This window comes from Phascolarctos cinereus, unplaced genomic scaffold (assembly GCF_003287225.1).
Source record: "Phascolarctos cinereus isolate Bilbo 61053 unplaced genomic scaffold, phaCin_HiC Scaffold_1;HRSCAF=81, whole genome shotgun sequence".
Classification (NCBI taxonomy): domain Eukaryota; kingdom Metazoa; phylum Chordata; class Mammalia; order Diprotodontia; family Phascolarctidae; genus Phascolarctos; species Phascolarctos cinereus.
This window is the reverse complement of record NW_027555514.1, coordinates 39,557,201-39,583,778: the sequence shown is the minus strand read 5'-3', so window position 1 is coordinate 39,583,778 and position 26,578 is coordinate 39,557,201. Positions and strand designations below refer to the sequence as shown.

At 41.2% G+C, this 26,578-nt stretch overlaps 1 protein-coding gene across 1 annotated transcript in view; it reads left to right on the top strand.

Annotated features, from left to right (window-relative positions):
* Positions 1–26,578, top strand: part of MRPL3 (mitochondrial ribosomal protein L3) — a 45,150-nt gene that overhangs the window by 12,721 nt on the left and 5,851 nt on the right. Inside the window, exons 5-8 of the mRNA XM_020987266.2 lie at positions 7,626–7,725; positions 12,234–12,294; positions 21,700–21,808; positions 26,094–26,171. Coding sequence (XP_020842925.1) covers positions 7,626–7,725; positions 12,234–12,294; positions 21,700–21,808; positions 26,094–26,171 — 348 coding nt within the window. The remainder of the gene's footprint in view (positions 1–7,625; positions 7,726–12,233; positions 12,295–21,699; positions 21,809–26,093; positions 26,172–26,578) is intronic.

The window sequence follows — 26,578 nt, the reverse complement described above, 5'->3', positions numbered from 1 at the left end:
TTGGGTGGGGAGAGCTAAGGGAAACTTCATGAAGAGGTAAGATTTAGGGCTGGGCCTCAGAGGGCATCAATGGAAAAAGAGGTACTAGGAGAGAGTGGAGTTGGAGGTGGAAGCATTGCACATTTCCAACAGAAAAGGCAGAAAGCATAGGCCACGTTCAGTAATGGCAAAGAGTCCAGGTTGATTGGAGCAGAGTGTGCAAAGGAGAGTGAGAAACAGTTTAAGAATAAAATCAGTAGAGTAGAAGGGGCCGACTCTCCATTGTAAAGTTTGAGAACAGAGTAGGTAGGTAAGCAAGCTGATGTGTCCCCCCAGTAGGTCTGTGACCATGGTAATGGGGGTATTCCTTCAGAAGTGTAAATCACAACTTGCCCATCTCTGCCAATCTTCTGGGACTTCTGTCCTTGCCCTCCCATAAGTTCTGCACCAGGAGTTTGCCCAGCCTACTGGGGACATTTTTCATTTTTGACACACAGGTTGTCCACCTGCCATCTTATGCTCCTGAAACATGACTTATCCATTTTTCTATTCAGTGGTATTTTTCCTCAGTGATAACCTTAATTCTGGTTGTTCTTTGGAGTTCCTTTTGTGTTGTAAGTTACAGTTTGCTCAAACCTTTTCTGATAGGTGCCTTTTCCTGGCCTTCTGGGCTGTTACATGGTTTGCAGCCAAACAGCATCACATTGAATGTTGGCATTAAAAAGGTAGGCCTTTATTTTTAGGAGAAGTGTGGGGTCTTTCCAAAGGTCATCCAGCCTGATTTCTTGTTCCTGTTTAATTCTCCTCCCATCGTATTGTCCATTTGTAGAATGAGTGAGAGAGAGAGTGTGTGTGTGTGTGTACACAGACACATATATGTATATACACACACATACACCCCTAAGCTTGAATGATAATAGCCAGCCTAGCCTTGATGTAGCTCTTTAATGTTTGCGAAGTACTTTACTTGTATTATTTCATTTAATCCTCACAGCACCCCTGGGAGCTAGTTGCTATTATCTCAGATTTTGTTTTGTTTTGTTTTTTGAATTTTTTTAAATTTTAATTTATCAACAATCACTTCCATATGCTTTTGAGTTTAAAATTTTTCTCCCCCTTCCTCACCACCACCTCCAACCAAGACAGTGCACAGTCTCTTGTAGGCTATACATTTACATTCCTTTTAAACATATTTTCACATTAGTGAAGTTGTAAGTAAAAATTAAAACCAATAGGAGGGACCATTCGAAAGAAGAAATAAAACTCAACAGAAGAGGAAAAAAAATGATAGCGATTCAACTTCCATAGTTCTTTCTTTGGATATGGACAGCATTTTCCATCGTTTGGGGATGTCATAGATCCTTGTATTGCTGAGAAGGGTTAAGGGTTAAGTTTATCAATACTAGTCATGGCACAGTGTGACTGTTATTAAGTACAACATTCTCTTGGTTCTGCTCGCTTCACTCAGCATCAGACCATACAAGTCTTTCCAGGTTTTTCTGAAGTCAGCCTGTTCGTCACTTCTTATAGCACAATAGTATTCCATTACATTCATATACCACAACTTGCTCAGCCATTCCCCAATTGATGGGTATCCTCTCAATTTCCCATTCTTTGCCACCACAAAAAGAGCTGCTATGAATATTTTTGTACATGTGGGTCCTTTTCCCATTTGTATGATCTCTTTGAGATATAGCCCTAAAAGTGCTATTGCTGGGTGAAAGGGTATGCACATTTTTATAGCCCTTTGGGCATAGTTCCAAATTGTTCTCCAAAATGGTTGGATCATTTCACAACTCCACCAACAATGCATTAGTGTTCCAATTTTCCCACATCTTCTCCAACATTTATCATTTTCCTGTTTTGTCATGTTGGCCAATCTGATAGGTGTGATGTGGTACCTCAGAGTTGTTTTGATTTGCATTTCTCTAATCAGTAATAATTTAGAGCATTTTTTCATATGACTATAGATGCCTTTAATTTCTTCATCTGAGAACTGTCTGTTCATATCCTTTGACCATTTATCAATTGGGCAATGGCTTGTAGTCTTATAAATTTGTCTTAATTCTCTATATATTTTAGAAATGAGGCCTTTATCAGAGACTGGTTGTAAAAATTCTTTCCCAATTTTCTACCTTCCTTCTAATCTTAGTTGCATTGGCTTTGTTTGTGCAAAAACTTTTCAATTTAATTTTGCTTTTCGTAATGTTCTCTATCTCCTGTTTGGTCATGAATTCTTCTGTTCTCCATAGATCTGATAGGTAAACTATTCCTTGTTCTCCCAGTTTGCTTATAGTATCAGCCTTTATATCTAAGTCTGAACCCATTTTGTCTTTATTTTGGTATATGGTGTGAGATTTGGGTCTATGCCTAGTTTCTGCCATACTCTTTTTCAGTTTTCCCGGCAGTTTTTTTCAAAGAGTGGGTTCTTGTCACAGAAGCTGGGGTCTTTGGGTTTATCAAATAATAGATTACTATAGTCATGGACTACTGTGTCTTGCATATTTAACCTGTTCCACTGATCTACCACTCTGTTTCTTAGCCAGTACCAAGCGGTTTTGATGATTGCTGCTTTATAATACAATTTAAGATCTGGAATGGCTAGGCCACCTTCCCCTGCATTTCTTTTCATTAGTTGCTTTGATATTCTGGACCTTTTGTTCTTCCAAATGAATCTTGTTGTGTTTTCTAACTCTATAAAATAATTTCTTGGTAGTTTGATTGGTATGGCACTGAATAAGTAAAGTAACTTAGGGTAGGATTGTCATTTTTATTATATTAGCTTAGCCTACCCCTGAGCAGCTGATATTTTTCCAGTTATTTAGCTCTGATTTTATTTGCGTGAAAAGTGTTTTGTAATTGTGTTCATAGAGTTCCTGGGTTTGTTTCGGGAGGTGGACTCTAAATATTTTATAATGTCTACAGTAAGTTTAAATGGATTTCTCTTCTATCTCTTGCTATTGGGCTTTGTTGGTAATATATAGAAATGCCAATGATTTATGTGGGTTTATTTTGTAGCCTGCAACTTTGCTAAAGTTGTTTATTATTTCAAGTAGTTTTTTACTTGATTCTCTAAGTATATCATCATATCATCTGCAAAGAGTGATAGCTTTGTTTCTTCTTTGCCTGTTCTAATACCTTCAATTTCTTTTTCTTCTCGTATTGCTAAAGCTAATGTTTCCAGTACAATATTGAATAACAGTGGTGGACATCCTTGTTTCACCCCTGATCTTATTGGAAATGCTGCTAGCTTGTGCCCATTACATATAATGCTTGCTGAAGGTTTTAAATAGATGCTATTTATTATTTTAAGGAAGACTCCATTTATACCTATGCTTTCTAGTGTTTTTAATAGGAATGGGTGTTGTATTTTGTGAAAAGCTTTTTCTGCATCTATTGAGATGATCATGTGGTTTCTGTTGATTTTCGTGTTAATATGCTCAATGATGCTGATAGTTTTCCTAATATTGAACCAACCCTGCATTCCTGATATAAATGCTCCCTGGTCATAGTGTGTATTATTCTTGTGGTAAGTTGCTGTAATCTATTTGCTGGTATTTTGTTTAAAATTTTTGCCTCCATATTCATTAGAGAAATTGGTCTATAATTTTCTTTCTCTGTTTTGACTCTTCCTGGCTTGGGTATATTATCCCAGTTTTACAGATGAGGAAAGAAACTGAGGTGAAGTGTCACAGCTGTGACTGAATTTGAACTTAGGTCTTCCTGGCTTCTGGCCCAGCTGCTCTGTTAGCCAACTCCCTATGCGTCCTAATCAGGGCAGTAGATGTTTTGGACCACTTGGCATTTCCTGTGGAGTCTCCTACGGAGACTGACAAACCAGACTTATTCCAGAGGGTCTGCAGTGTTCTGGGCCCCACCAGCACAATATCACCTGCACACCAGGAGCATTCAGAGGACCTTATCTGTGGAGAATCTGACTATAGATGGTGAAGGTGGAATTAGAAGAAAAAGGACAGAAGGGGAATTAGAGATGGGGGAGAGGGGATCTCATATAGGTTTTGATTTGATTAAAGAAACTAACAAACACATGGATGGCCAGTAATCTTATTTGCATCCCCAAAATGGAGATTAACCCAAATGAATTAATTTCTAGTTTAAGTTCACAGAAATATCTTAACTTTCTTTATCACAGTTTCTGCACATCCTGTATGGAGAAGCAGGGTGGATAGATACTGTGCTGAATTGGGAAGGAGCTGGCAGCCTGCTTCCTAGAGCCCAAGGGCAGAGAAGAGAAAATGTGGTGTAAAAAATGGTGCCTAATTGGCTGACTTTGGGGTCAGGAAGACCCGAGTTCAGGTGTTGCCTCTGACACTAGCCATGTGACCCTATGAAGGTCACTTGACCCATTTCCTAGTGTAATGTGGAGATAACAACAGTACCCATCTCTTAAAGATCTTTGTGAGGGTAAAATGAAGTAATGTTTGTAAAGTACTTTGCAAACCTTAAAGTGCTGTACTTGCTGGGTCGTTTTATTTGTGTCTGACTCTTGGTGACCCCATTTGGGGTTTTCTTGGCAGAGATACTGGAGGGGTTTGCCATGTCCTTCTCCAGCTCTTTTACAGATGAGGAAACAGGGTTAAGTGACTTGCCCAAGGTCACACAGCTAGTAAATGTCCGAGGCCAGATTTGAACTCAGGTCTTCCTAACTCCAGGCCTGGCACTCTAACCCCTGCACCATCTAGCTGCCCCAAAGTGTATATAAATGCTGGTTGTTACTGTTGTTATCATTATTATATGGCCTGGTTCAGGACAGGCTAAAATGAAGGTCAGGTGGAAGTGAACACCATCTGGAAATAAATATGGAATCCTTTGGAGGGATTAGGAAAGGCTTCCAGTAGAAGGCAGTGCTTGAGCTAGTCTTGAAGGAAAGGTTTCTTGAGGCAGAGGTGAGGGGGGAGTGCTTTACATGCATAGGAGATGGACTCTGCAGAAACAGGAACTGAGAGGCTGGTCTGGATGGATTGCTGAGAGAAGTAATGTCCAATGAGGCTAGAGAGGTCGTTCAGGCCTGGTTCTGAAGGCAGGTCAGTAGGGAGCCCCTGGAGGTGGCTGAGCAGGGAAATGATGTGCTCCATCTGCACTGAAGAGAGAATCACTTTAGCATGCTTGGGTGGGATGGACTGAAGTGATGAGAGATTGAGGCAGGAGACCAATCAGAAGCCTGCTGCAAGAATCTTGGCAAGAGGCTTTGAGCTCCTGAAAGGTGCTGTCTGTGAGAGGAGAGACAAGGGCCGATAGGGGAGGGACAGTACATAGGAGAGGTCGAAGATGGTTAGGGTAGCAACCTGCTGGAGAATATGAGAGGGAGAGGGTGAAGGGATGGCCCAAACAAAGAGAAGGGCCGCCTCCTGTGAGAGACTGCAGAAGAAAGGAGGCAGGAGCTTTTAAAATGAAGAGAATGTGAGGAGAGGGAGTTGTAGCTGTGTGTGGTAAGAGCTCCCAGGGAACGGATGGACCAGAGAGGGCTGCTTGGATGAAGCTGGAGAACCAGGATTTATAATGGACCCAGGAAACACCGTTTGGAGACTAGCTGTGTCAGGTGTGAGTAGAAGCAAAGGAAGCAGGGAGAAGAGGCCTGGGTTGAGGTCTGGCTAAAAAAAAAACAACAAAAAACCAAGCAGCAACAGGAAGAAGGGGCATTTTAGAGCAGAGGACAGTGTGGAGTTGAAACGGCCAATGGGGATGCCAAGATTGGAAAAGGAAGAAAGGGAAGCCAGAACCCTGGTGATGGCTGAGAAAGGGCTGATGGAGTGGAAGGATTTGCAGGGCTCTGACGCCCTGTCCAGGGCCCTCTTCTCTTCTCCCCTCTCTAGTATTTCACTGGGTGATCTCATGGATTTAATGACCATCTCCACGCTGATGATTCCCAAATCTACCCATCCTGCCCCAGTCTCTCTGCTGATGTCCATTCTCACAACTCCAACTGCCTTTCAGACATCTCAAACTGGACGTCTAGTAGACTTGTTAGACTCACTGTATCCAAAACATTGTCTTTCCCCCAGACCCTCCTCCCTACTACCTTCCCCATTACTGTAGAGAGCACCACCCTCCTCCCAGTCCGTCAGGCTCACAACCTAGGGGTCGTCCTGGACTCCTCACTATCACCCCCAAATCCCAGCTGCTGCCAAGGCCTGTCGATTTCAACTTCCCCACATCTCTCCGATACGCCCCCTCCTCTCCTCTGACCCTGTTCCCACTCTGGTGCAGGTCCTCATCACCTCCCACCTGGGCTATTGCCATAGCTGCTGGGGGGCCTGCCTGCCTCAAGTCTCCCCACTCAGTCCATCTTCCATTCAGCCACCAAAGTGATTTTCTAAAGTGCAGGTCCAGTTACATCACCCCTCTACTCAGTTAACTCCAGAGGCTTCCTGTCACTTCCAGGACCCAATACAGATCTTCTTTTTAATATTCAAAGCCCTTCATGGAGGCCCTCAAACTCCCTCCTCCCCCACCTTTCCAGCCCTCTCATTTACACCTGTGAATGTCTCCTTTGATACAGTGACACTTATCTCCTTTTCTTTTTCACAAAGAAGACCCTCCATCCCTCAGCTTCAGGCATTTTCTCTGGCTGGATCCCATGCCTGGAATGTGCTCTCCCTCCTTCATTCTGACTACTGAGCTTCCTTTAAGTCCCAATGAAAAGCCCAGCTATAGGAAGCCTTTCCCAATCCCTCCTCATTCTAGTGGCTTCTCCCTGTTAAGTATTTTCTATTTATTTTGTACATAGCTTGGGGGGTGTGTGTGGTGTGTGTGTGTGTGTGTGTGTGTGTGTGTGTGTGTGTGTACTTGTTATCTTCCCCATTAGATTGTGAGCTCCTTGAGGACAGGGACTGTCTTACTTTTCTTTGTATCCCTAGTGTCTGGCATATAGTAGGTGCTTAATAAATGCTTATCGACTTATTGATGAGGGCAAAAATAGGAAGGGTGAAGGATAGAGACATGGAGTGAAAGGTAATTTGGGTCAAACAGAAAGCTGTCAGAGTTTCTAAGTAAGGAAGTTAATTAAAGAGAACATTTGTGAGAAACAGTATCATCCAGGTGTGATCATTCTTAGGTGTGGCTGAGGTGGAGTAAAGAAGGTTGTGGAATTGAAGGGGGTTGAGGAATTGGGAAGCTGGAAATCTTGAAGTCTCTTAGTGCAGAATGTGAGCCACAGCTGAGCTGGAGAAAGAAGAGAGAATGAGCAGAAAAGGGGGCAGTGTACAGCCCCCCACAGCATTCATGACTGGATCTCAGCGAAGGAGAGGTCACTGCCTTTGGGAGTGTATGGGAGAGTCCAAAATGGTGCTGGGGAGCAAAAGATTTCCAGCTGCTCTTCTAGGCCAAGTGGTTCAAGGTCTGTGAGAGAAGGTATAGCCAGTGCTGGAGAGGAGGACCAGGGATGCAGCATTGTCAGGGTGGAGCCAGCTCTTGGCACCTGCTTTTGAGTTCTCCTTTGACCCCCTTAGAATCTGGGAGTTGGCTAAATAACTCTCAGGTGCCCTCTGCCTGGAGATCTATACGGTCAAGAAGGGCAGTAGAAAAGTGGCTTAGTGTCATGGGCGGTGTTAGCCTAGTATATGTCTTTAGTTGAATACTCATCTCATGTGCTTTATGTCCCTTAATGAGTACTTTTTTCCTCCTAGAAATCTGAATCGTTAATGAAAATGTACAGAGACGTTGGAGTGCCGCCAAAACAGAAATTCTCATCATTTCATGTGACTGATAATGCTATCATTAAACCAGGTAACTAAAGAATTAATTCTAGCGCTTCGCACAGTACTTTGCACATAGTAGGCATTTAATAAATGTTTATTGATTAATTGAGGTGATTTGTAGTCAATTGTAGGGGAGATGAAAATACCTGAAGCATAATTGGTTTGATGCCAGTCCTTTTGGTAAAATTCGAGCAAAGTACAAGACACTAAACATTTATTCATATATATAAAATTTACATGATTTAATCACAAGAGACAAATTAAATTTTTATTTTTCCTTGGGGCATTTTATAGCAAACGTCATTTTTAATAACAGGAGGAATACTGCTTTCTGCAGTACTGAGAGCTACGTATGTGGAAAAGCCATTCTAAAAAGCAGCATTTAATTTTTGAAGTTCATCATTTATATGTTAGGATGTTCCATTAAATGAATAGTTTGAAAGTAATTAGGCCAATGAGGTGGAGATGAAAGAGGGGGTGTCTTAACATCTAAAAGATGGATCAACAGGCAATCAGACTGGGCCTCTAGATGACTGGAAATAGCTAGGAAGACAGTTTGACTTCAATAAAGCTTGCTGAGAATGAGGAAGTAGAAAAATTCTACTAAGGCTTGATAAGAGTCTCCACTCCTTGATATCAGCACAAAGGGCGTGAGGAGAAAGGGTAGAAAACATGGGTGGTGAAACAAGAGTCTGGAGCAAAAAATGAGAGAGGCTAAGGATATTTAATAGGGGTATCAAATTCTAATAGAAAGAGTTTTGGGCAGGCTGCATATTGATTAACGTTATCTGTGTTGCACTGTACTTTTATTCGTTTTATTAAACATTTCCCAATTAGGTTGACACGGGGTTAGCCAGGGAACTGGTGGCCTCGTGGCCTCGAGGCCCTTGGGTTCGGCCTCTTGTCTGAGTCCAGGTTTTACAGAACAAATCCTTTTATTAAGGAGACAATATAGAAGCCTCTCATTCAAGCAGAGATTTTAGAGGTATCAGATATAGTGAGTTCTAGATCATATCGCAAAACTGAAGTTAATCATATCTTAACCCTCAGAAAATAACTAGTTACTGATGTAAGTCATTTCTGAATTAGCTCTGTATGGTCAGATCATCAACTTGTTAGCACAGATGTCAAGATAAATGCTAAATTAAAAGGAAGAATAAAATTGAGATATGCCATTCAATTGAGAACTCCAACTTGATCTATTTTTAAATGCTACTGAAGCTGAAAAAATAGGAAGTAGATAGAATAATAAATGCCAACACAGATGATACTGTTTCCTTAGAAGTTAAACTGTTTTCAGTCCATTGCCATAATGAAATCAAAAGAACTTTGAAATCACCTCAAACAGTAAAAAAAAGGAGTCCTTTCTGGCAAAACTGAATAAAATGACAGCCAGTAGCAAATGAGTTAAAAGATGAACTTGGTTTTTTACAAAGGATGATGAAAGATTAGGTTACATACAGGGTCATCTCAAAATAATGAGAAATAGTGGAGAGAAAAGGCACGTTTGCAAAGCTCTCCTGCAATGTCCAACTAACCTAGTCATCTAGAAAACATCTAATTAAGGATGAAACCGAGAGTACAAAGTAGAGGGGAAAAAATCTATGAAGATCAATCCTTAAATTACTGTTTTCTTTATCACGGATGGTAGAACAACCACATTTGCACTCCGACTCCAGTGAGCTATGGTACCTAAGAAAATAAAAATAGAAAGCCCCTGGGCTAGAAGAAATATGCGCAGAGGAGGAAGTCCATACTAGAGACAACAGGAATTTGAAAGTGTTGAAGGATTGATTCTGAAGATACAGGAAGCAGAAAGATATGAACAGCTTGGGAAAGAGTGTGAATTTTGTTGTTGCCAAAAAGAAAAAATGTAAAATATTGACCCATATGCCTACTTACCACCTCTACAAAAATCTTTGAGACTAATATACATATATATTGAAACTAACCTTGAAAGTATAGAAGAGAAAAGTCAGAAAATTGTTTTATGGCTTTCAAGAGCAGACCACAAGGCTGACTGAAAGGTACCAGTGAATGCAGTATTTTTTAAGCACTCACTCCGTGTGCAAATGGTTCACTGAGCAGACAGGCCTACTCTCAAGGAGCTCACTCTGTCATGGAGGAGACATCCCATGGGGAGGAAATTGCAAAATCCCATGGCCTGCCAAGAATGCAGCATCCCATGGGGCTTATTGTTGGACTCCAAAGAAACAATTGATCCCTTAGAACAGAATGCTCTATTAAAAGGTTCTCCTCCATTAAGAGAATTCTCATTGATGTCAGAATTGTGTAAGATGCTTTGAAAGATGTAACAAATGGAGAGTTTTGTTTGATCCTCTCTTTATCGAATGAGACACAAAACAGTGAGATTCTTGCTCTCCAAAGTTGTTCCTTGTTATTGGGGAGGCCATCCAGCACAGACCTGCTTGTCCCTGATTGTGTGCTAATGATTACATCAAGCCTAGGAGCATTACAGAACTTCAGGCTGACTCCATCCACAGCAAAAACAAAGTGGGTGGAGGATGCCTGTTGCCCGGTTTCTGATTAGCAGACAGATAGACAGCCGGCAGGGCTTTTCTATCAGTACGTGAATATCTTGGGCAGATGAAGGCGGACAAACGGTGAACTGGGCTAACACATGAAAAGGCCCTAGGGGAGAACAGGCCAAATTGCCTTGGAAAAATTCGTTTTCCCTGAAACAAAGACCTGTTTTTTAAATTACAACAACAATAGTAGTAATAACTAGAATTTATATAGTGCTTCAAGATTTTCAAAGCACTTTCCAAATATTCTATTTTATCCTCACAACCACCCTGAGAGATGGGTGCTATTACATTTTACAGATGAGGAACCTGAGGCAGACAGATTAGGTGACTTGTCCAAGGTCACACAGCTAGTAACTGTGATCTGGCTTTGAATTCAGGTCTTCCTGACTCCAGGTCCAGCCATCTAGCTACTATAAGCAGCCTGCACCAGGACAGTTGTTCAAGTAATTATGTATGACTGGGAGTCATAGAACATCATACTGTGGTATGATTCTTGCAGGCCACAGATTGACTTATAAAACCTCAAGTTAACATTAGCTGTGTTGTCCTGTATATTTATTTGTTAAATACTTCTCAATTACATTTTAATCTGGTTCCAGCCACACTTGGAAGTTTTACCTGCTCCAAGTTTGACATCTCTGCTCTAAAGAATTGAAATTTTAGGACCCCCAAAGAACATAGTTCCCTTCTCATATCCACCCCATAGAATCTCTGACTTCCCTCGATGAGCAGCTCAAGCAGCAGCTTCTCCATAGTGTAGAAGGTATGCTTCCAAGTCTTTCCAGACCCCATCAAGCATTAGAACCTTTCCTCTCCAATGACTTTGTGTTCAACTACTTTGCATTTAGTTGTATTTAATTCACATTGTGGGTCTCCCTTGTTGTCTCCCAATCAGAACGTAAGTTCCTCATGAGTAAGCGTTATTTCATTGGTTGTATTGGTACGCCCAGTGGCTGGCACGTAGAAGGCACTTAGGGAATGCATTTGGTGGGCATGAATAGGTTGTAGCATATCACAACAAAGAATGGCCTGGTCGAAATGGCATCAAACACGTCAGATAACATCAGACAGACACATGGCCAGTAAAAGAGGTGGGCCAGTCCCACAATGAGAGGGGGATAACCATTGGGCAGCCTGCTTCCTCTTTTGGTATCTGTATGATGGCAGGATATCCAGAGCAAGGCCCCTGGGCATGCTGGGCTGGACTTTTATCAAAGATTGGTGGGAAGCTGTGAGTGGCTTCTTTTGGATGTGTCTCTTCAGAGAGATTAACCACATCAATGAAATCAGAGCTAGCTGAGGCAGAAACCAGGTTCTGTGATTCTGAGTACCTCTCGTGATGCTGAGAACAAAAGTGCTCTGTAAATCTTGGTGGCTAATTGGTGAATTTGCATCAAAAATTAGATAATTCTCCTAAAAGGCAATTGTTGATTTTTAAAAATGCTTGGGGTGATATTTCATATCATATTACAAAATAAGTCTTGTTTTTTAAAATGATTCATCACAGAGTTCTCTTGAATAAACAATTTCTTTAGTACTTTTTATTTTTGTGCATGTTTTCAGAAACACAGCTGGTGTATAGGTATAATTCATTTTTGTTTGGGATTTGCCGGTGGCTAGGCTTTCTCTGTATAGTATGGTCATGACAATAATCATTTATTAAACACTTAATGTGCATCTAACACAAGAAAAACCAAGACAGGCCTGGCCCTTGAGGGAGGGGGAGGTACTTTTTGTGGGAGCGTGGCGGCCAAGGCTGGAGAATCCAGTGTGGAGCCCAGAGAGGAGGGAAGGCCAGTTGGCCTGGTACACCCTTGAATGGAGACTGCTGGAGGGTCTCACCAGTAGAAGGAGTGGACCCCAAAGCAGATGGCCTCTTCTGGATAAGCGGGCAGCCGAGGCTTGGTGGGACAACTCAGGGAACATTCTGGATATGAATTTGTTTTCCGGGTTGAGAAATCTCATGGAAAGTTTTTCCTTTCTAAAGGCACACCTCTGTATGCTGCTCACTTCCGCCCGGGACAGTACGTGGACGTCACGGCCAAAACGTAAGTCCACTGAGGGGCTCTTTCTCTTCTCTTCATATATCTTCCTTAGTGTGTCTAGAAGCCACTAGAGAATATTTATTTAAAATCTTACGCTTAAATATTATTGAACATTAAGTGTTTGAAAACATTAGAACATGAAGGCCACTGATTCCAACTAAAATGGAGCTAAGGAATAGGCAGCATGGGGGGGGGCGCGGCAGTGTGTATTTGAGCAAATAATCAGTTATGAAGAACTAGAAGAACCTAGAACCCCCATCCATTGTGGTGATGCAGGAAAAGTCAGATCTGTGATTCAGAGGATCACTTGAATATTTTTAGTGTTAGCATCAGGCTGCAGGAAGCATCCAGAGAGCTCACCCTGGAGCTGGGAAGACCAGGTTTCAAGCTCTACTGTGTCGTATCCCAGCAGGGGGGCCCCTCATGGCTCCAGGCACCTTGGTTAGACTCCAAGTTCCAGAGAATGTGTTGCCCTGCATTGATTGAGATCAGTTCCTCACTGGAGAGTTTCCTATGCAAATGAAATCACAAGTCCAGGAGAAGTAGCTCAACTAATTATGAAAATACTATTGCTGTCTTGCTACTCCTCTTTGTAACTTGTACTGAGGCAATTTTTATGCAATCATGTGAAGACACTGGCGTGAATTTCTGAATATGCCTAATATGCTTATGGGCAGCAACATGAAAGTTCAGATTATGCGTGTCCTCCCAGGAGGTTAAATGCTGGGATGGTGGTGAGGAGGGAAGGGAATGTTCCACGGGTTCCAGTATTTGTAGCAGCATTTTTGTGGTGGTAGACACCTGTAGACCCTTGGACCTCGCCTTAAAACGGAGGGAGGAGCCTAAGAGGTGGACCATCTCAGGCAGGGCGGACGCCTTGGCAAAGGCAGCGAACCATGTGGGGGACAGAGTGTCACATCGGGCACATCAGGCGGGCAAGGTGAGGTAGAATGTGGAACGTGGGGCAGAGCAGCAGGAAGTCAGTCTGGAAAGATGGGCGGGCTCCAGGCTCCCCTTTGCTTAGAAATGTGAATCCCAGGTGTCGAGGAGCCTTAGATTACATGGATTTGGGGCCGAAGGGAGCAGAGCAATTGTTTGTCCAGGGGTGTCGAACTAAGGTAGACATGAGAGCCTCTAAAAACTGTTGACAAGAATCACTGTGGGCTGCATATTGACTGCAGGACCAGCGTGCTCATTACTTTTTTATTAATACATCAACATTAAAATCAGACAGGAATGATATTTTAATCTGGCATGGGCACCATTTGGGAGTGTTGTAGCTTGCTTTCAATCTGGGGCTGCATGTGTCACACCTGAATGTACCCTATCCTCCTTATTTTACAAAATAGGAAACTGAGGCACAGCATATTCAGGTGACTTACTTGCCCAGGGTTATACAGGCAGACACAATTTGAACTTGGGTCCCTTGAACCAAGTGCTCTTTCCACTCTGGTGTCTCTGGCAAGGATTTGGTTTGCCAGAGCCTTTTTCGGATAATTTCCATTCCTTCCTCAGTACATGATGAGATTACCTATTACTCTAGTGGAAATGATGTATGTGAAAGTTTCAGTGTGGATTTCTAGAAGTATGATTATCAGCTCTTGGGGAAAATTCCCTTTGCCCTTGAAAAAGATCTGACTAGAGGAGCCCTCAGTTTCCTCTTGGGTGAGCACAACTCTCTTCTGCGGTGGGGTCAGGTTTGCTGGTTGACTTCAGCCAGGCCCTTCTCCATGTTTCTTTCATGATTTTGCTTCATTTTCTGCCTCCATGCCCTTATGTTCTCCTGTACTTTTCAACTTGAGTTACTTATTTATTGGCTCCTGCTTTTCTAAGGTCAAATGGGTCAGTTTAGGACCGTAGAGGTCGTCCTTCGAGGTCACTGAGGAACACTTCCTGGTTTTACAAATGAGGAAACTGAGGCCTCACGTGGTTCCATTACAGGTATAAGCAGACGGCCAGTATTAACCTCGCAAGTCTTCTTGCCTTCAGACTACAGCATTGGGTAGGACTCTTTTGATGGAAAAAATGTTTTTTTTTTTCACTTTGGAGTTTGAGGCCTTTCTGGATCCCTTTGTGTAGTGAGATGGTCTGGAGGTCACTTTGAGACAGTAGGAAGACTCAGGTGCCACAGAATAAGCAAGGCTTGAAACGGCCTTTCTGATGGAGCCGCTTTCATTGTCCTTGTCATGTTCACCGTGGCATTTCCCTCTTTTACTTCTAAATTTGTTCAGTTTATAACACAAAAATGCCATTTATAAAGAAGCTAGTATTTCACTGCTTTGCTCGTGTTTTCAAGTAGCATCCTATATAAAAGTGATCATGTTAATACCAATACTTTGGTTAAAATGAACCTGAAAATTGGATTCTTTAAAAAGTGGCTAATTTCAGTATCTCCCTTTTCTTTGGATAAAGGAAAAAAATGATTTAAATTGAAGTCTAATTTCCTCCTTAATACTAATGTTCATGTTTTGATTGTGAAATGAAAACTGTGACGTTTGCCTGCAAGGAAAACTGAGTCTCCCAGCGTTCTTAAATATTCCCAACGTTGACTGTCTTCAAGTTCCAGATTTAGTTGCTGAGCTAAGACATACACAGAAGCAAGAACTTTCTCTTGGGCTTGCAGAAATTACCATGGTGCAGGTGGGATCTGTTTACTTATTTTCACAGACCCGAGGCTATTCAGGGCTTTTAAAAATCGAGTAGGACTTTTTCTTTTTTAATCCAAATTACATGTAGCTTTTTAAATGCCTCTGTGTGTGTGTGTGTGTGTGTGTGTGTGTGTGTGTGTGTGTGTGTGTGTGTGTGTGTATGTATGTGTGTGTGTGTGTGTGTGTGTGATGGTAAGCTAGAGGCCACCCACTCTTTAAGGTAAAATGCTTTAATAGATTCTTTATAATAACAGCAACATGAAGTCAGTTCAGATAGTATTGAGGTACTTTGGATACTACTCTCTATTTAAGTAATCAAGTTGAAATTGGTATTTTGAGTCTAATAAAAACGCATTGATATTTTTAAGTATGCTTTTTCAAAACATGCCAAATCCTGAGTGACTGTTCTTATGTGAAGCTGATTTGGAGTAGGAGGGGGATCCACATTCTCAACAACAGATTGTTTTTATTTTTCTGCCGTAGGTATTTGCTCATTTAATGTTTTGAGAAGATTTCGATTCAATTTCAGCAGCATAGGAGAGACTCCCTATCTTCTATATATCAAACACATTTTTGATAGAAGGATTTTGACAGCATCACTGTTACAAGGCATTGGAAAGTCCTGGTCTTTGAAATACAACTCTTTTATCTAGCTCACTCTGGGTTTAACTTGAAAACTGTTGATGCAAAGAAGTCTTTGTATGTAGGTTTTGTCCAAAAAAAAACCAAATCCCAAAACTCTAGAGTTTATTCCTGGCCTAATAGTGGGAGTGGTTCCATTGTATCAAATTCTGCCAGTTTGAGTTATCATTTGTGTTACTATGACTGCTGTAGTATGGTTTTAGTGATGGAAGTTAGGCCTCTCCCCTCCAGGACTTTAGAAGATAGTGGTGGTTTTTTCCCCCTCTGGTAAATATGAAGCAGTTGCTCTGTCAGCTCTTGGGATAAGCTTTGAACCTGTGTCAGTGATATATTTGTGGTCTTTGTGTATGGAAAGTAGGCCAGGAAGTGGGGATAGATAAGACGTTCCTTTATGTCCCCATGGTTGCTCCTTACTTATTTGGAAATGAAAATGAAATCTAAAAGCCTAGCTATTCCATCCATAGCATCTCTTAGCTCCTGTTTTTTAAAACTGATCATCGCTGAGTACGTTTTGAATTAGGGTCAGCCGTGTGGCCCACTAGGTGGCAAGGGGCAAGTAGGTGTCAAAGTGGATGGAGCACCAGGTTTGGCACCATGTCCTCTTCCTGAGTTCACATCTGCCCTCAGACACTTCCTAGGTGTGTGACCCTGGGTGAGTCACTTCACCTTGTTTGCCTCAGTTTCCTCATCTGTAAAACAAGCTGGAGAAGGAACTGGCAAATCACTCCAGTATCTTTGCCAAGAAAACCCCAAATGGAGTCATGGAGAGTGGGACACAACTGAAATGACTCAACAGCATGTGGTCCAGCACGGAGCAGTTATTCTCCCCGTTCTCCTCTCCACTCGTGAAAACATGTAGAAAACAGGGTTGGGAAAAAGGTGTTTTTGCACATTTGGAATCATCTGGGCAGTTATGGCAGCTTTGGTCAGCTCTTGGTCAGCTCTGTGAAGAATCATCCCATGAGAGGTCACAGAGTCCAACGCTGCATTTTACAAAGGAGAAAACTGAGATTCAGGAAGGAAGGAGGCGATTTATGAGGTCACACCGTCCGCTGCAGAGCTGGGAAGAAAACTCAGTTCTCCTGATTCCCTGTCCGGCATTTTTCTTAACCTCAGTCTCTGAGGTTAGAGGTTCAGTTGTCTGGAGATTGAAGAGGGGTTGAACATTGAAGGATGAAAGTGGGTTAATCCTCAGCAGTAAATGGATGTTTAAATGGAGCAAAGAGCCCTACAATGTCATAACTTGCTGATTACGTATGTCCTTCTCAGATATTTGCAAATATGAGGGAATGTAGGGTACAGGGCAGGTGCTAGCAAGCCTTCTGAAGGCTTTGAAGACTTCAAAATAGTAGGATTTGCAAGTCTTATAAAAGCCCTGACGTCCTTGAACTATTGGTTCATCTTTTAAATTACTTTTGAAGATAAAATGTTACTATCCATGACAGTTTTTTCTTATAAATCACCTGAGCAAAGCATTTGGGGGCAGTACATTTCAGGATCAGCGAATGGTAGGTAGGTTTTCTTTATTGCAAATATGTTTTGCTGTCTGGGGATTTAACTTCAGAAGGCTTTTTGTTTTTTGTTCAGGGTCAGCATTCACAGACTTTGTTGGTGCTGACAAGATGGCCATTTGCAAAGAGCAGTGGGACATCTAGGCTCTGTGATTAGCTTATCAGATTGTCACCTGTGTGGGACTTGAGCCAATCGCTTTCCCTTTTGCAGATCCTTCGGCTCTTCCTCAAGCCCTGTTCTCTTTCTCTCCCTCTTTAGCCAGTCATTGCCAAGTCTTGTTAGTGCTGCTACCCCATCCCTCAGCTAAGCCCCCTTCTTTCCACCTCCTCTTTGAGGCGTTTAGCATCTCCCACCTTGGTTGTTACAGTGGCCTCCTACTTGGAGGCCTCCCTGCTGAGGTCCCTCCCTTCCCCGGACAGTCTTCCAAGCAGCCTCTAGCCATCCTCTTAGAGCACAGGGACTCCGTCTTCCCCGTGTGGTCACATACAGAGTCCTATTAGGCTCTCAGAAGCCTGGCCTTAGCCTACCTTTCCAGCCATATTATGTCTTAGGTGAACTGGCCTTCACAGCTTCCCCATGACACTCCATCTCTTTCCTATGACTGTTCAGTTCACGTTCCATCTTCTGCCTGTTAGAACACCCTCCTCTTCAAAACAATCTTGTACTTTTTTGTATATACTTTAAAAAAAACACCATAAACCCATGCATAAACCCTTGTTCTCCCCCAGTAGCTGCAAGCTTGAAGCCAAGTTTTGTTTTCATCTTTGTATCGAGGTCATTTAGCCCAGGGTCCGGTGAGAAAGGGGCTCTTAATACATGCCTATGGATTGAGTGATTGTACAAGGGAGTAAATGTGCATGTAGCAGTCAATCCGTATGCATTCAGTAAGCACCTACTGTGTGCCAGGTGCTCTGCTGAGGACTAGGGAGAACCTTCTAGTGGACAGTTTGCAAGTGTTAGAAAGGCTTCGTGATGACACTGTGAAACATCCCTTGATGTCCAGCTAGTTTTCAGCCTGTTCTTACTTTTTGTTATCTGACATCCTGCACTGGTTCCCCCTGTGTTATTGGAACTTTTGCTGTGAAGTTGTCTTAGATGCTTATAAATTACTTACCAGATTGTTTTCTTAGGTTTTCCATTTAAACAAAGTAAAGGTTATTATTTATTTTTGTCTGTAGAAAGAATGGTTAGAAATGCTAAGTTCACATAATACCTGCATCAACCAGAAATCAGCAGTTGTACTCTATTCTCTGTTCTCTCAAGTAAGCCAGTAATTTAGCAAGCCTGATTTTTAGCCTTTTGTTTAAAGTTATTTATTGAAGAGGTTTCCATTGTATGTGGTAGAACATTTAGATTGAAAAACAGTCTGTAATTAGGCATAGATAATTAGTATTGTTAGTGCACCACTGTCATCTTAGATCATTTATTCTTAAAGTGAACTAAATTATCTTCTATAATTTACAGAGAAGGGAAGGTGGGGGGGAGAAAGAGTTTTGTCAAGAGAATAAGTTTAACTAAAATTACCTTGAAAAGCTCTCTAAAGCTTTCTACCAACTATTAGGCAGTAAAAATACAGGCAGATTTTTTAATGGGATTTCAGTTTTAGATCTAATGTCATTTTTTTCTTGGAAAGTACTTTGGGGGGCTGGGGGGAGGGGCAGCAAGCTGCCCAGGGCCGAGTTTGATGCCTCGCTGCTCTAAATGTTGTTCATCAACTTCAATCAGTCTCTTACATCTAGTCATAGAGTATAGATTTTATATTATGTGACTGTCAGATGCTTATCTTAGCCCTTTGATCAGAAAAAAAAAGCATTACTTTGGATTCTGAAGCAAAAATGAAATAGTTATGCATACCCTGGTATGTGTGTAATTGAGTATCAGAAGGGTGTAAAACAATCTAACTTAGTACAAATATTGGCTGGTGATTCAACAACTGAGCTACAGCTTTTTGTGTAAAACTACCGTCTTTTATAAAGGCAGCACAATTGTTGATTTCTCTAAAACAACGTCTTTATCCACTAGCCTGTCTTAAGTCATCTGTAAACATTAACATCTTGAGGACGGTGCCATCTTTGGGACTCTTTCAGTTGAGCTTCGCCCTAGCCATATTACAAGATATTGGCAAATCCTTTGGGGGAATATATGTCCCTCTTTCATGTATCTACTTTGATAGATAATTGGACACTTGTCTATGTAAGCCACCAAAACACAGTGATATGTAGACAGAGACAGCCCAAAAGCTTGTCCCTCAGCGTATTTTTCTTGGACAACTGCTGCAGATAAGACACTGAAACTGGTCTCAGAATTGACTAGGCATAGTATAGTTAGTTAGATTATATTTGGGAAATTGCACCATGCTTTTAACTCCATTACTATTTTTATTCTTTTCATCTCCCCAATATTATAAACTTCCTGTGAAGACTGACTATGCCTCATTCTTCTTTTAGGTCCCTCATATCAGGGGTCTGAAAGAATGTTGCACAGTTACTACCCACAGAGAGTTTATATATTATTACATATCATGTAATTATAGTGCCTAGAATAATGTCCCATATGCTCAATAAATACTTGTAGATTGATTTTGAAATTTACTTTACATGTACTATGATTGAAGGAAGCTCAGTATTTAAAAATTAAACCTTACAAAGCATATAAATTGAAAATCAATTATTTACTTTACAAAAAGATTCTTTCACAATTCTTACATAGCATTTTCTATTCGTGGGTTTCAGATAGGATTTTACTTCAGCAGTTTCTAGTACCTTGCATCTGTTCGATATGAAGAGGTAGAGATAGAATTTGTTTTGTACTTCCAACTCTTCCATGAAATTATGTCTGGTTAATCTGAGGATGAAATGACATAGCAGAAATGGATATAATTTCACATACTTTTAAAAAAATTTCCCTGGCTTCCACTTTATTCATGAATCTATTTATCAACTTCTAAAATTTACAGGAAATTCAGTTTGGCATTTGGGGTATCATTACTGTATGAGCTTTATGTCTTGGGCCATACAACAGTGACATCAAACATCTTAGGCAGGCACCACGTGTGGACAGTGAGTCAGGGCTAGAATTGAACAAGACAAGGAGATTGTTCTAGGTGTTACTTTTGGAGATGGCAGGATTCCTTTAACCTTCTTTCTGAAACAGAGGCTCACCTTTTAAAACTAGTATGTTGTGGCTGTAACACCTGGAATCCTGTACTGCTGTCTGAAGAATTGAGAATGATTATCACTCAGAGGGTAATCCAGGGGCACTACCTGGTGAGTGTGAGTAGACTGCAGCACATTTCCAACAAGGATTGTAAAGGATGTCATCAAAGAGATATGCAAGTGAAAAGGTTGGCTGGTCTTAGGATAAGAGCAAGGAATGGATTGCTCATGTGCTCCATTGTTGTTCTTGTGATGTCCAAGGGAAAAGAAGGAACCCAGCCCATTCCCTTTGACATATCTATAGGAGGACAAAAGCCAGAGGATGGCAGTGGTGAATGGATGCAAGAGGAAGAACTCAAATCACTGATATCACAGATCCCCGGAATAGTTTTGTACCATTTGCTTTTTAAGTACTCTGAGTTATTAAAAGCTAAGATGTCAAACACATGAGACCCTCAGCACTCCCAAGTGTGATTGAAACTGATTAAATTGTAATTGGGAGATTTTAACAAAATAAAAATACAACAGAACACAAATAATGTTAATGTATGGTTTTCTAAGTCAATATGTAGCCCGTAGGCAATGTTATGTATGACTTAGTGGCCCCCATTCTATTTGAATTTGACACCTCTGATTAAAAGCAACATCTACTTTTTAGAAAGCTTCTTAATACTACTTTCCCTTACCAATCTATGAAGATAAAACTCTCTATAATCCTAACTTATTCCTTCATTTCTTCTAAGTGTATAATTTACATGATCACAATAAAAAAAAAGCTTAGGAAAACCTCATTTTGTTCAGTTTCCATCACACAGAAGAACATGGCAATCTTAATATTTTTGTGTGCGTGTCTTTTGAATTATGCATTTAGCAACAATATTACATGACTTCATATGTATACTAATCAGTACATAAAAATGCATAGGAAAAGAAGAAAGTGAATAAGTTGTAGATTCAAAAGCTACTTTATTTAAAATTTAATTAAAAATTCTATATTACCTAAAATTTTTAATTAAAATGTTATTAAAAGTGCTGCTGTTTCAGAAATTCAAACATTCCTTTCTGTGTTATTGTGGTTGACAGCACTTTAGTTTAATTTTATAACCTATAAACTATCAGAATTATGTAGGCCCACTCTGTGTAAAATAATGATATTGTACTTTTTACCTTACAATAATGTCATGATCTTTAACAGTGATATTTTTATTTTTATCACATTAAATGACAGGACAGGAAAGGATAAAATTCAAGATAAGGCTAAGGGTGTGTGAGCTGTTAAATACACATATCTGTCTTGGTCAGAATTGTCGGGTTGTTAGAAGTTTAAGAACTGCTAGGCTAAGGCTGTAAAAGATAATGACCTTTGCTAAAATTCTCAGGTGCCATGAGGTAAGTGAGAGCATTATAGGCTTATTCATAATTTAAACCGTCATCCTTTTGTTTGGTTCCAGAATTGGCAAAGGTTTTCAAGGAGTCGTGAAAAGGTGGGGATTTAAAGGACAACCCGCCAGTCATGGTCAGACCAAAACCCACAGAAGACCCGGAGCAATAGCAACTGGGGTAAGAACAGACAGGCTTTTTTTTTTTCCTGTCTACGCCCTCTTTAGAATAACCATCATATAATTCGTGGGGGAACTCACAGTTCTGGAGCGGCTCAGAACCATCTCCATGTTGGAATAGGTTGTAATGAGTTGCCGTGGTCTCAGGTACTCATCATTTTATGGCCAGTGTCTGGTGGGAGGAGGACCTTGGAGTTTAGGAAGGTTGGTCAGTGAATGGCCACCAGTGGGTTTCTTGCACCTTTCCTTCTCCATAGAACTTACCAGACCTCACATTCTACAGCTGTAAACCTCAGGAATCTGAATTTTTAAACTGATTTTATTGAAAGAGAAGTTCTGTGGGTAAAAGTTTGTTAATTAGATCTAGATATGAAATACCTTGCTGCCTCCTCACTGAATTCATGTTTGTTTGCAAAATTGTACTAGTGTAGGAAAAATAAAGTTGATGGCTCTATACTGAAATATAGATTTATATTTAAAGCTCAAAGGGATTTTTTTTTTAGGGTAGGCAGTGGGGTTAAGTGACTTGCCCAGGGTCACACAGCTAGTAAGTGTTATGTATCTGAAGCTGGATTTGAACTCAGGTCCTCCTGAATCCAAGGCCAGTGCTCTATCCACTGCGCCACCTAGCTGCCCCCTCAAAGGGATTTTAGAGGGCATTTAGTGCAACTCTTTCACCTTGGATGAGCAGCGTGGGACTCGGGGAGATCAGTGACTCATCCCCATGCACACAAGTTAGTAAATGGTGGGGCCAAGAACAGAGGTCACGTCTGTACAGTCTATACCCAGCATTTTTCAGATTTTGAAATGTAATTGCATGAGCAGCCCATTTAGTTAGATGATCAGTGCATGTGTCCTAGAGTAATACTGAAAAGAGGATACTGATTTGGGGAACAAGAAGATGCTTTCAGGTGATTCCTCGCCACTGCCCAAACCTAATTTTTTAAAACTAGCATTCTTCCAGTGGTGGTGGATGCCACCGAATCACGGGATATCACATCACAACCTTTGAAGAGTCAGGATTGCCAGTGACTGGGGTGAAGAAAGGAAGGAAGGAAATAAGCATTTATTAAGTGCCTACTCTGTGCCAGGCACTGTGCCTTTATGAGTATTTTCTCATTTAAGTGTTCTAAGCAAAGACATTTAAGGAGTATGAGTAGGTTTTAGGCTACAGCTTGTGGTCAGCCATGATAGATGTGCAAGGACCATAAAAGACATCACCAGTGATATGGGTGGTAAGAAAAGGAAGTGGATTAGTTATGGAGAGAGAAGGAGAGATAAGCTTGAGCACTGGTATATCGTACGGGAAATATTAAAACAACCAAATGAAGCCGTCCGTCTAGCATGTTGGGGTGGTCTTCTTTGGAAGCGATACTCAAAGGGATGTATAGTCTAGATGAGAAAAGCATGGAGGATTGTGATTGACATGGCAGCACCTACACTGATATCATTAGGAATCCGTTGAAGATTTTGAGATGAATCAAGGATTGACATATAGCCTTGAAGGACTGAATCCTAAAATGTTGGCCTGAATTTCCAGAGTGAGTTGGGGCTTCGTGATGGCCTCTGCTCCCTTCCTATCAGTGTGGATTCCATTCTGCATAAAATTAGGAGATAACTATAAAGGTGTTTGGCTTCCTGGAAGACCTAAGTTGTAACCCTTTCAGTTCTCCCTCCTTTCATCTCTGTGTATGTGCTAAGATGGACTACTTCACAATCAGGAGTCCACATGACCTGTGGGTGATCAACTGGAAGCAGTTGAGGATCATAGACTTAAGCGATGGAAGGGTTTGGGGAGGTCATGGAGTCCAACCCCCTCATTTTGCAAAGGAGGAAACTGAAGCCCGGAAAGATTTTGTTAGTGGCAGAGCTGGGACTCAAGCAGAAGTCCTCTGACTCCAAACTTGGCATTTGTGCCACTGTTTGAGGAGATGGAGGAGAGAAGAAATGGAAAAATAAAGAATGGGACCAAGGCAGGAAAATCAGAAAAGGATGTCAGGAGTGGTTTAAAAAGGAACAGAGAGAAGACCCAACTTGTTGTCTTCCACCTAGCCTTCTGCAGTTGTCTGTCCTCAGTCATGGTACCCTGTGAGACGAGCTGCTTGCTCATTAAGAGAGGAATGGAAACATGAATGTTGGGCTTTCTTTAGACTAATGGCTCCCCTCTCCCTGCATGCGTTCATACTTGTCCTTATAACCTAGATCTTGCCTCTTCTTCAGGTACCACAGTCTGGAAGTGGAATCAGTGAAGTATTATCGGGAGTTGATATTGAGTATCACCCCAGAGTTAGGTACAAGCATACAATGAGGAGTGAGAACAGTGTATCATTACCTTGATTTTCCATATGTTACCTCTACTGCTCAAAGGAATCTTGGGAGTACCAGCTTCCTTTTTATCTTCTTCAATAACTCAGACCATACTAATCCAAATAGGCTGTCCCAGAATATAGATAGTGTGCAGAAACTAATAAATCTTTGAAAGGAAGAAAATGTCTATACATCTAAGTGTATTCAACGAATACACTAAAAGATTAGTTCCTATCACTACTCTGTTTTGGAAGCAGAGAACTGTAGGCATTCTTCAGCTCTGGAGGAAGCCAACACAAACGGGTACTTTCTACTCTTCTCAGTTGCAAAGCCAGCAGGCTCCAGGACAGGGTTGGGGGAGCATTAAGTGCTTTTCAGGGAGACACCCACGTCTAAGAGCTGTGAGCCAGGGTTTGTGGGGGCACCTGAAGCTCATGGCATCCAAAGGAGCTTTTCCTTCTGTACCTTGCAACCACAACAGATTCTATGGCCATAGCCTCCTCCAGTGCACACAGGTGATAGAAACTGCTGTTTCTGCTGCCATTGAAGAAACAAAGGAGGTCTAGTCAATGGCTGTGGTTCTAGACTTTATTAACGCCCCCAAATTTGGGGGGTAAAAATGGGTCTAAAGCAAGCTGTGCCCGTCCTATAAACCAAGAGGCCTTATGGAGTAATGGAAATGTGGACCTCTGGAGGTGCAGAGTCTACCTCCATCACCTGAACAACTTTATCATTTCCAGATGGTCTGTTGAAGGATGGCTATAGAGTCATGGATGAAAGCCAGCTGGTACAAAGAGATCCTTCTTTACCTTCTGACTTCTGATGGTCAAGGGGTGATGGTGACTGATCATAGTGTGGCTGGGAGGGTAGAGCTTTTAATCAGGTGGTCTTGTCTAAAAGTATTCAGCTTAATACTGTGAAGAACTTGGTGCATGAAATTTTAGACTTTTTTTTTTAAATCTAGATTGTTTTGGTTCAGATCTGTGATTTTAGCAGTATAGGAAATTCCCCATATGGAAAATTCCTTTGACCCTGCAAAACAGCAGCAGACCTATTCCTTATATCCTTAGAAAGTTGCCTCAGGCCATTATGTGATATGCCCAAGGTCACAGAGCTGGAATGTGTTGGAGGCAGAACTTGGAGCCAACCCCCTCTCTCCTATTCCAGCTGCTGCCTCTGGGGTGACTTTAGTGCAGGAGTTATTAAGTGTTATTAAGTGCTAAGTCTCAGATAACGTGGTCGTACAGCCTTATCTTGGAGTCTTCTCCACTTATTAACACCTAAAGAAGTTTTATGTCTTGAGAATCCACATGCTGCAGGGAAGCTTTTGCACAGCTCCTGTGTGAGATGGCCGCCCAATCTGTTAGAGCCATCCAGCATTAGATTCAAATTGGCCTCGACTGGGGAAGCTGTTTGATTACCTGAATCAGATATTACCACGACTGGGCAAACAGACTCATTCTCCTGGAACTGCTTCTGTCCTGTACTGACCCCTGGCCTTAAGGAAAAAGTAACATCAAAAGAATGAATGAGAGGATTGGGGCCATTCAGAAAGGTGGGACTCAGGTAGATGGTGGTCTCTTAGCGTAACAAGAGAGAGCTGTTCTCTTTTCTTCTGTTAGGGACTAACTGTATTGTAGGAAGGTCCTTTGATTTTTCTTTATTACTTTTTCCTAAGTACCACCTGTGCAGCTAGGAGTCTGTCATTGCAGTACAATCTGTCATTGACATCTCTGGTAAAATCTCTTCCCTGTCTCATCCAATTTTTATCTTGTCAGTCTAATTTAGAAAGTAATCCTTTTAGACAAAGTATTTTTTGAATGGATATGTAACTTACTAAGGGTATTTCACAAATAACCATTAGGGGGAAAAGACTATTTAACATCTTTTGATGTAAAGGATTTTAAAATTTAATAAATGCCCTTAGAAATCAAGAAAGTATCAGATTCAATTTACTTTTTCTTTTTTTTTTCTTATAGGACATTGCCAGAGTTTGGCCTGGAAAGAAAATGCCTGGTAAAATGGGTAACATATATCGAACAGAATTTGGACTGAAGGTGAGATTTGGACATGTAAATAAAATACGTTCTGGGAACATTTGCACTAAGTAGAAAGATGCCAAGATATATTCATATATACCTGGATGTGGTTCTTCCAGTAGTTTTGCTTTTTAGAAGTACACCAAATACTGGTTTTTTTGTTGTTGTTTTTGTTTTTTTAATGAAAAAGTACGGATTAATCTTGAGAATCTGGCATTTTTAAAAGAATTAGCCTGAGAGAGTTACATATGTGTTTGCCTCAGCTTTGCAGTTGTATGCAGTTGGCAAATTTTATGCGTGTAGCCTTAAAGGTATTAGAAATAATTAATAATTCACTAATACTATCATCCTAAATGATATAAATGTAGTTGGATTTCCTTGGAATAAATCATCTGTAAATCTGTAGAGATGCCTAATCTACCCCC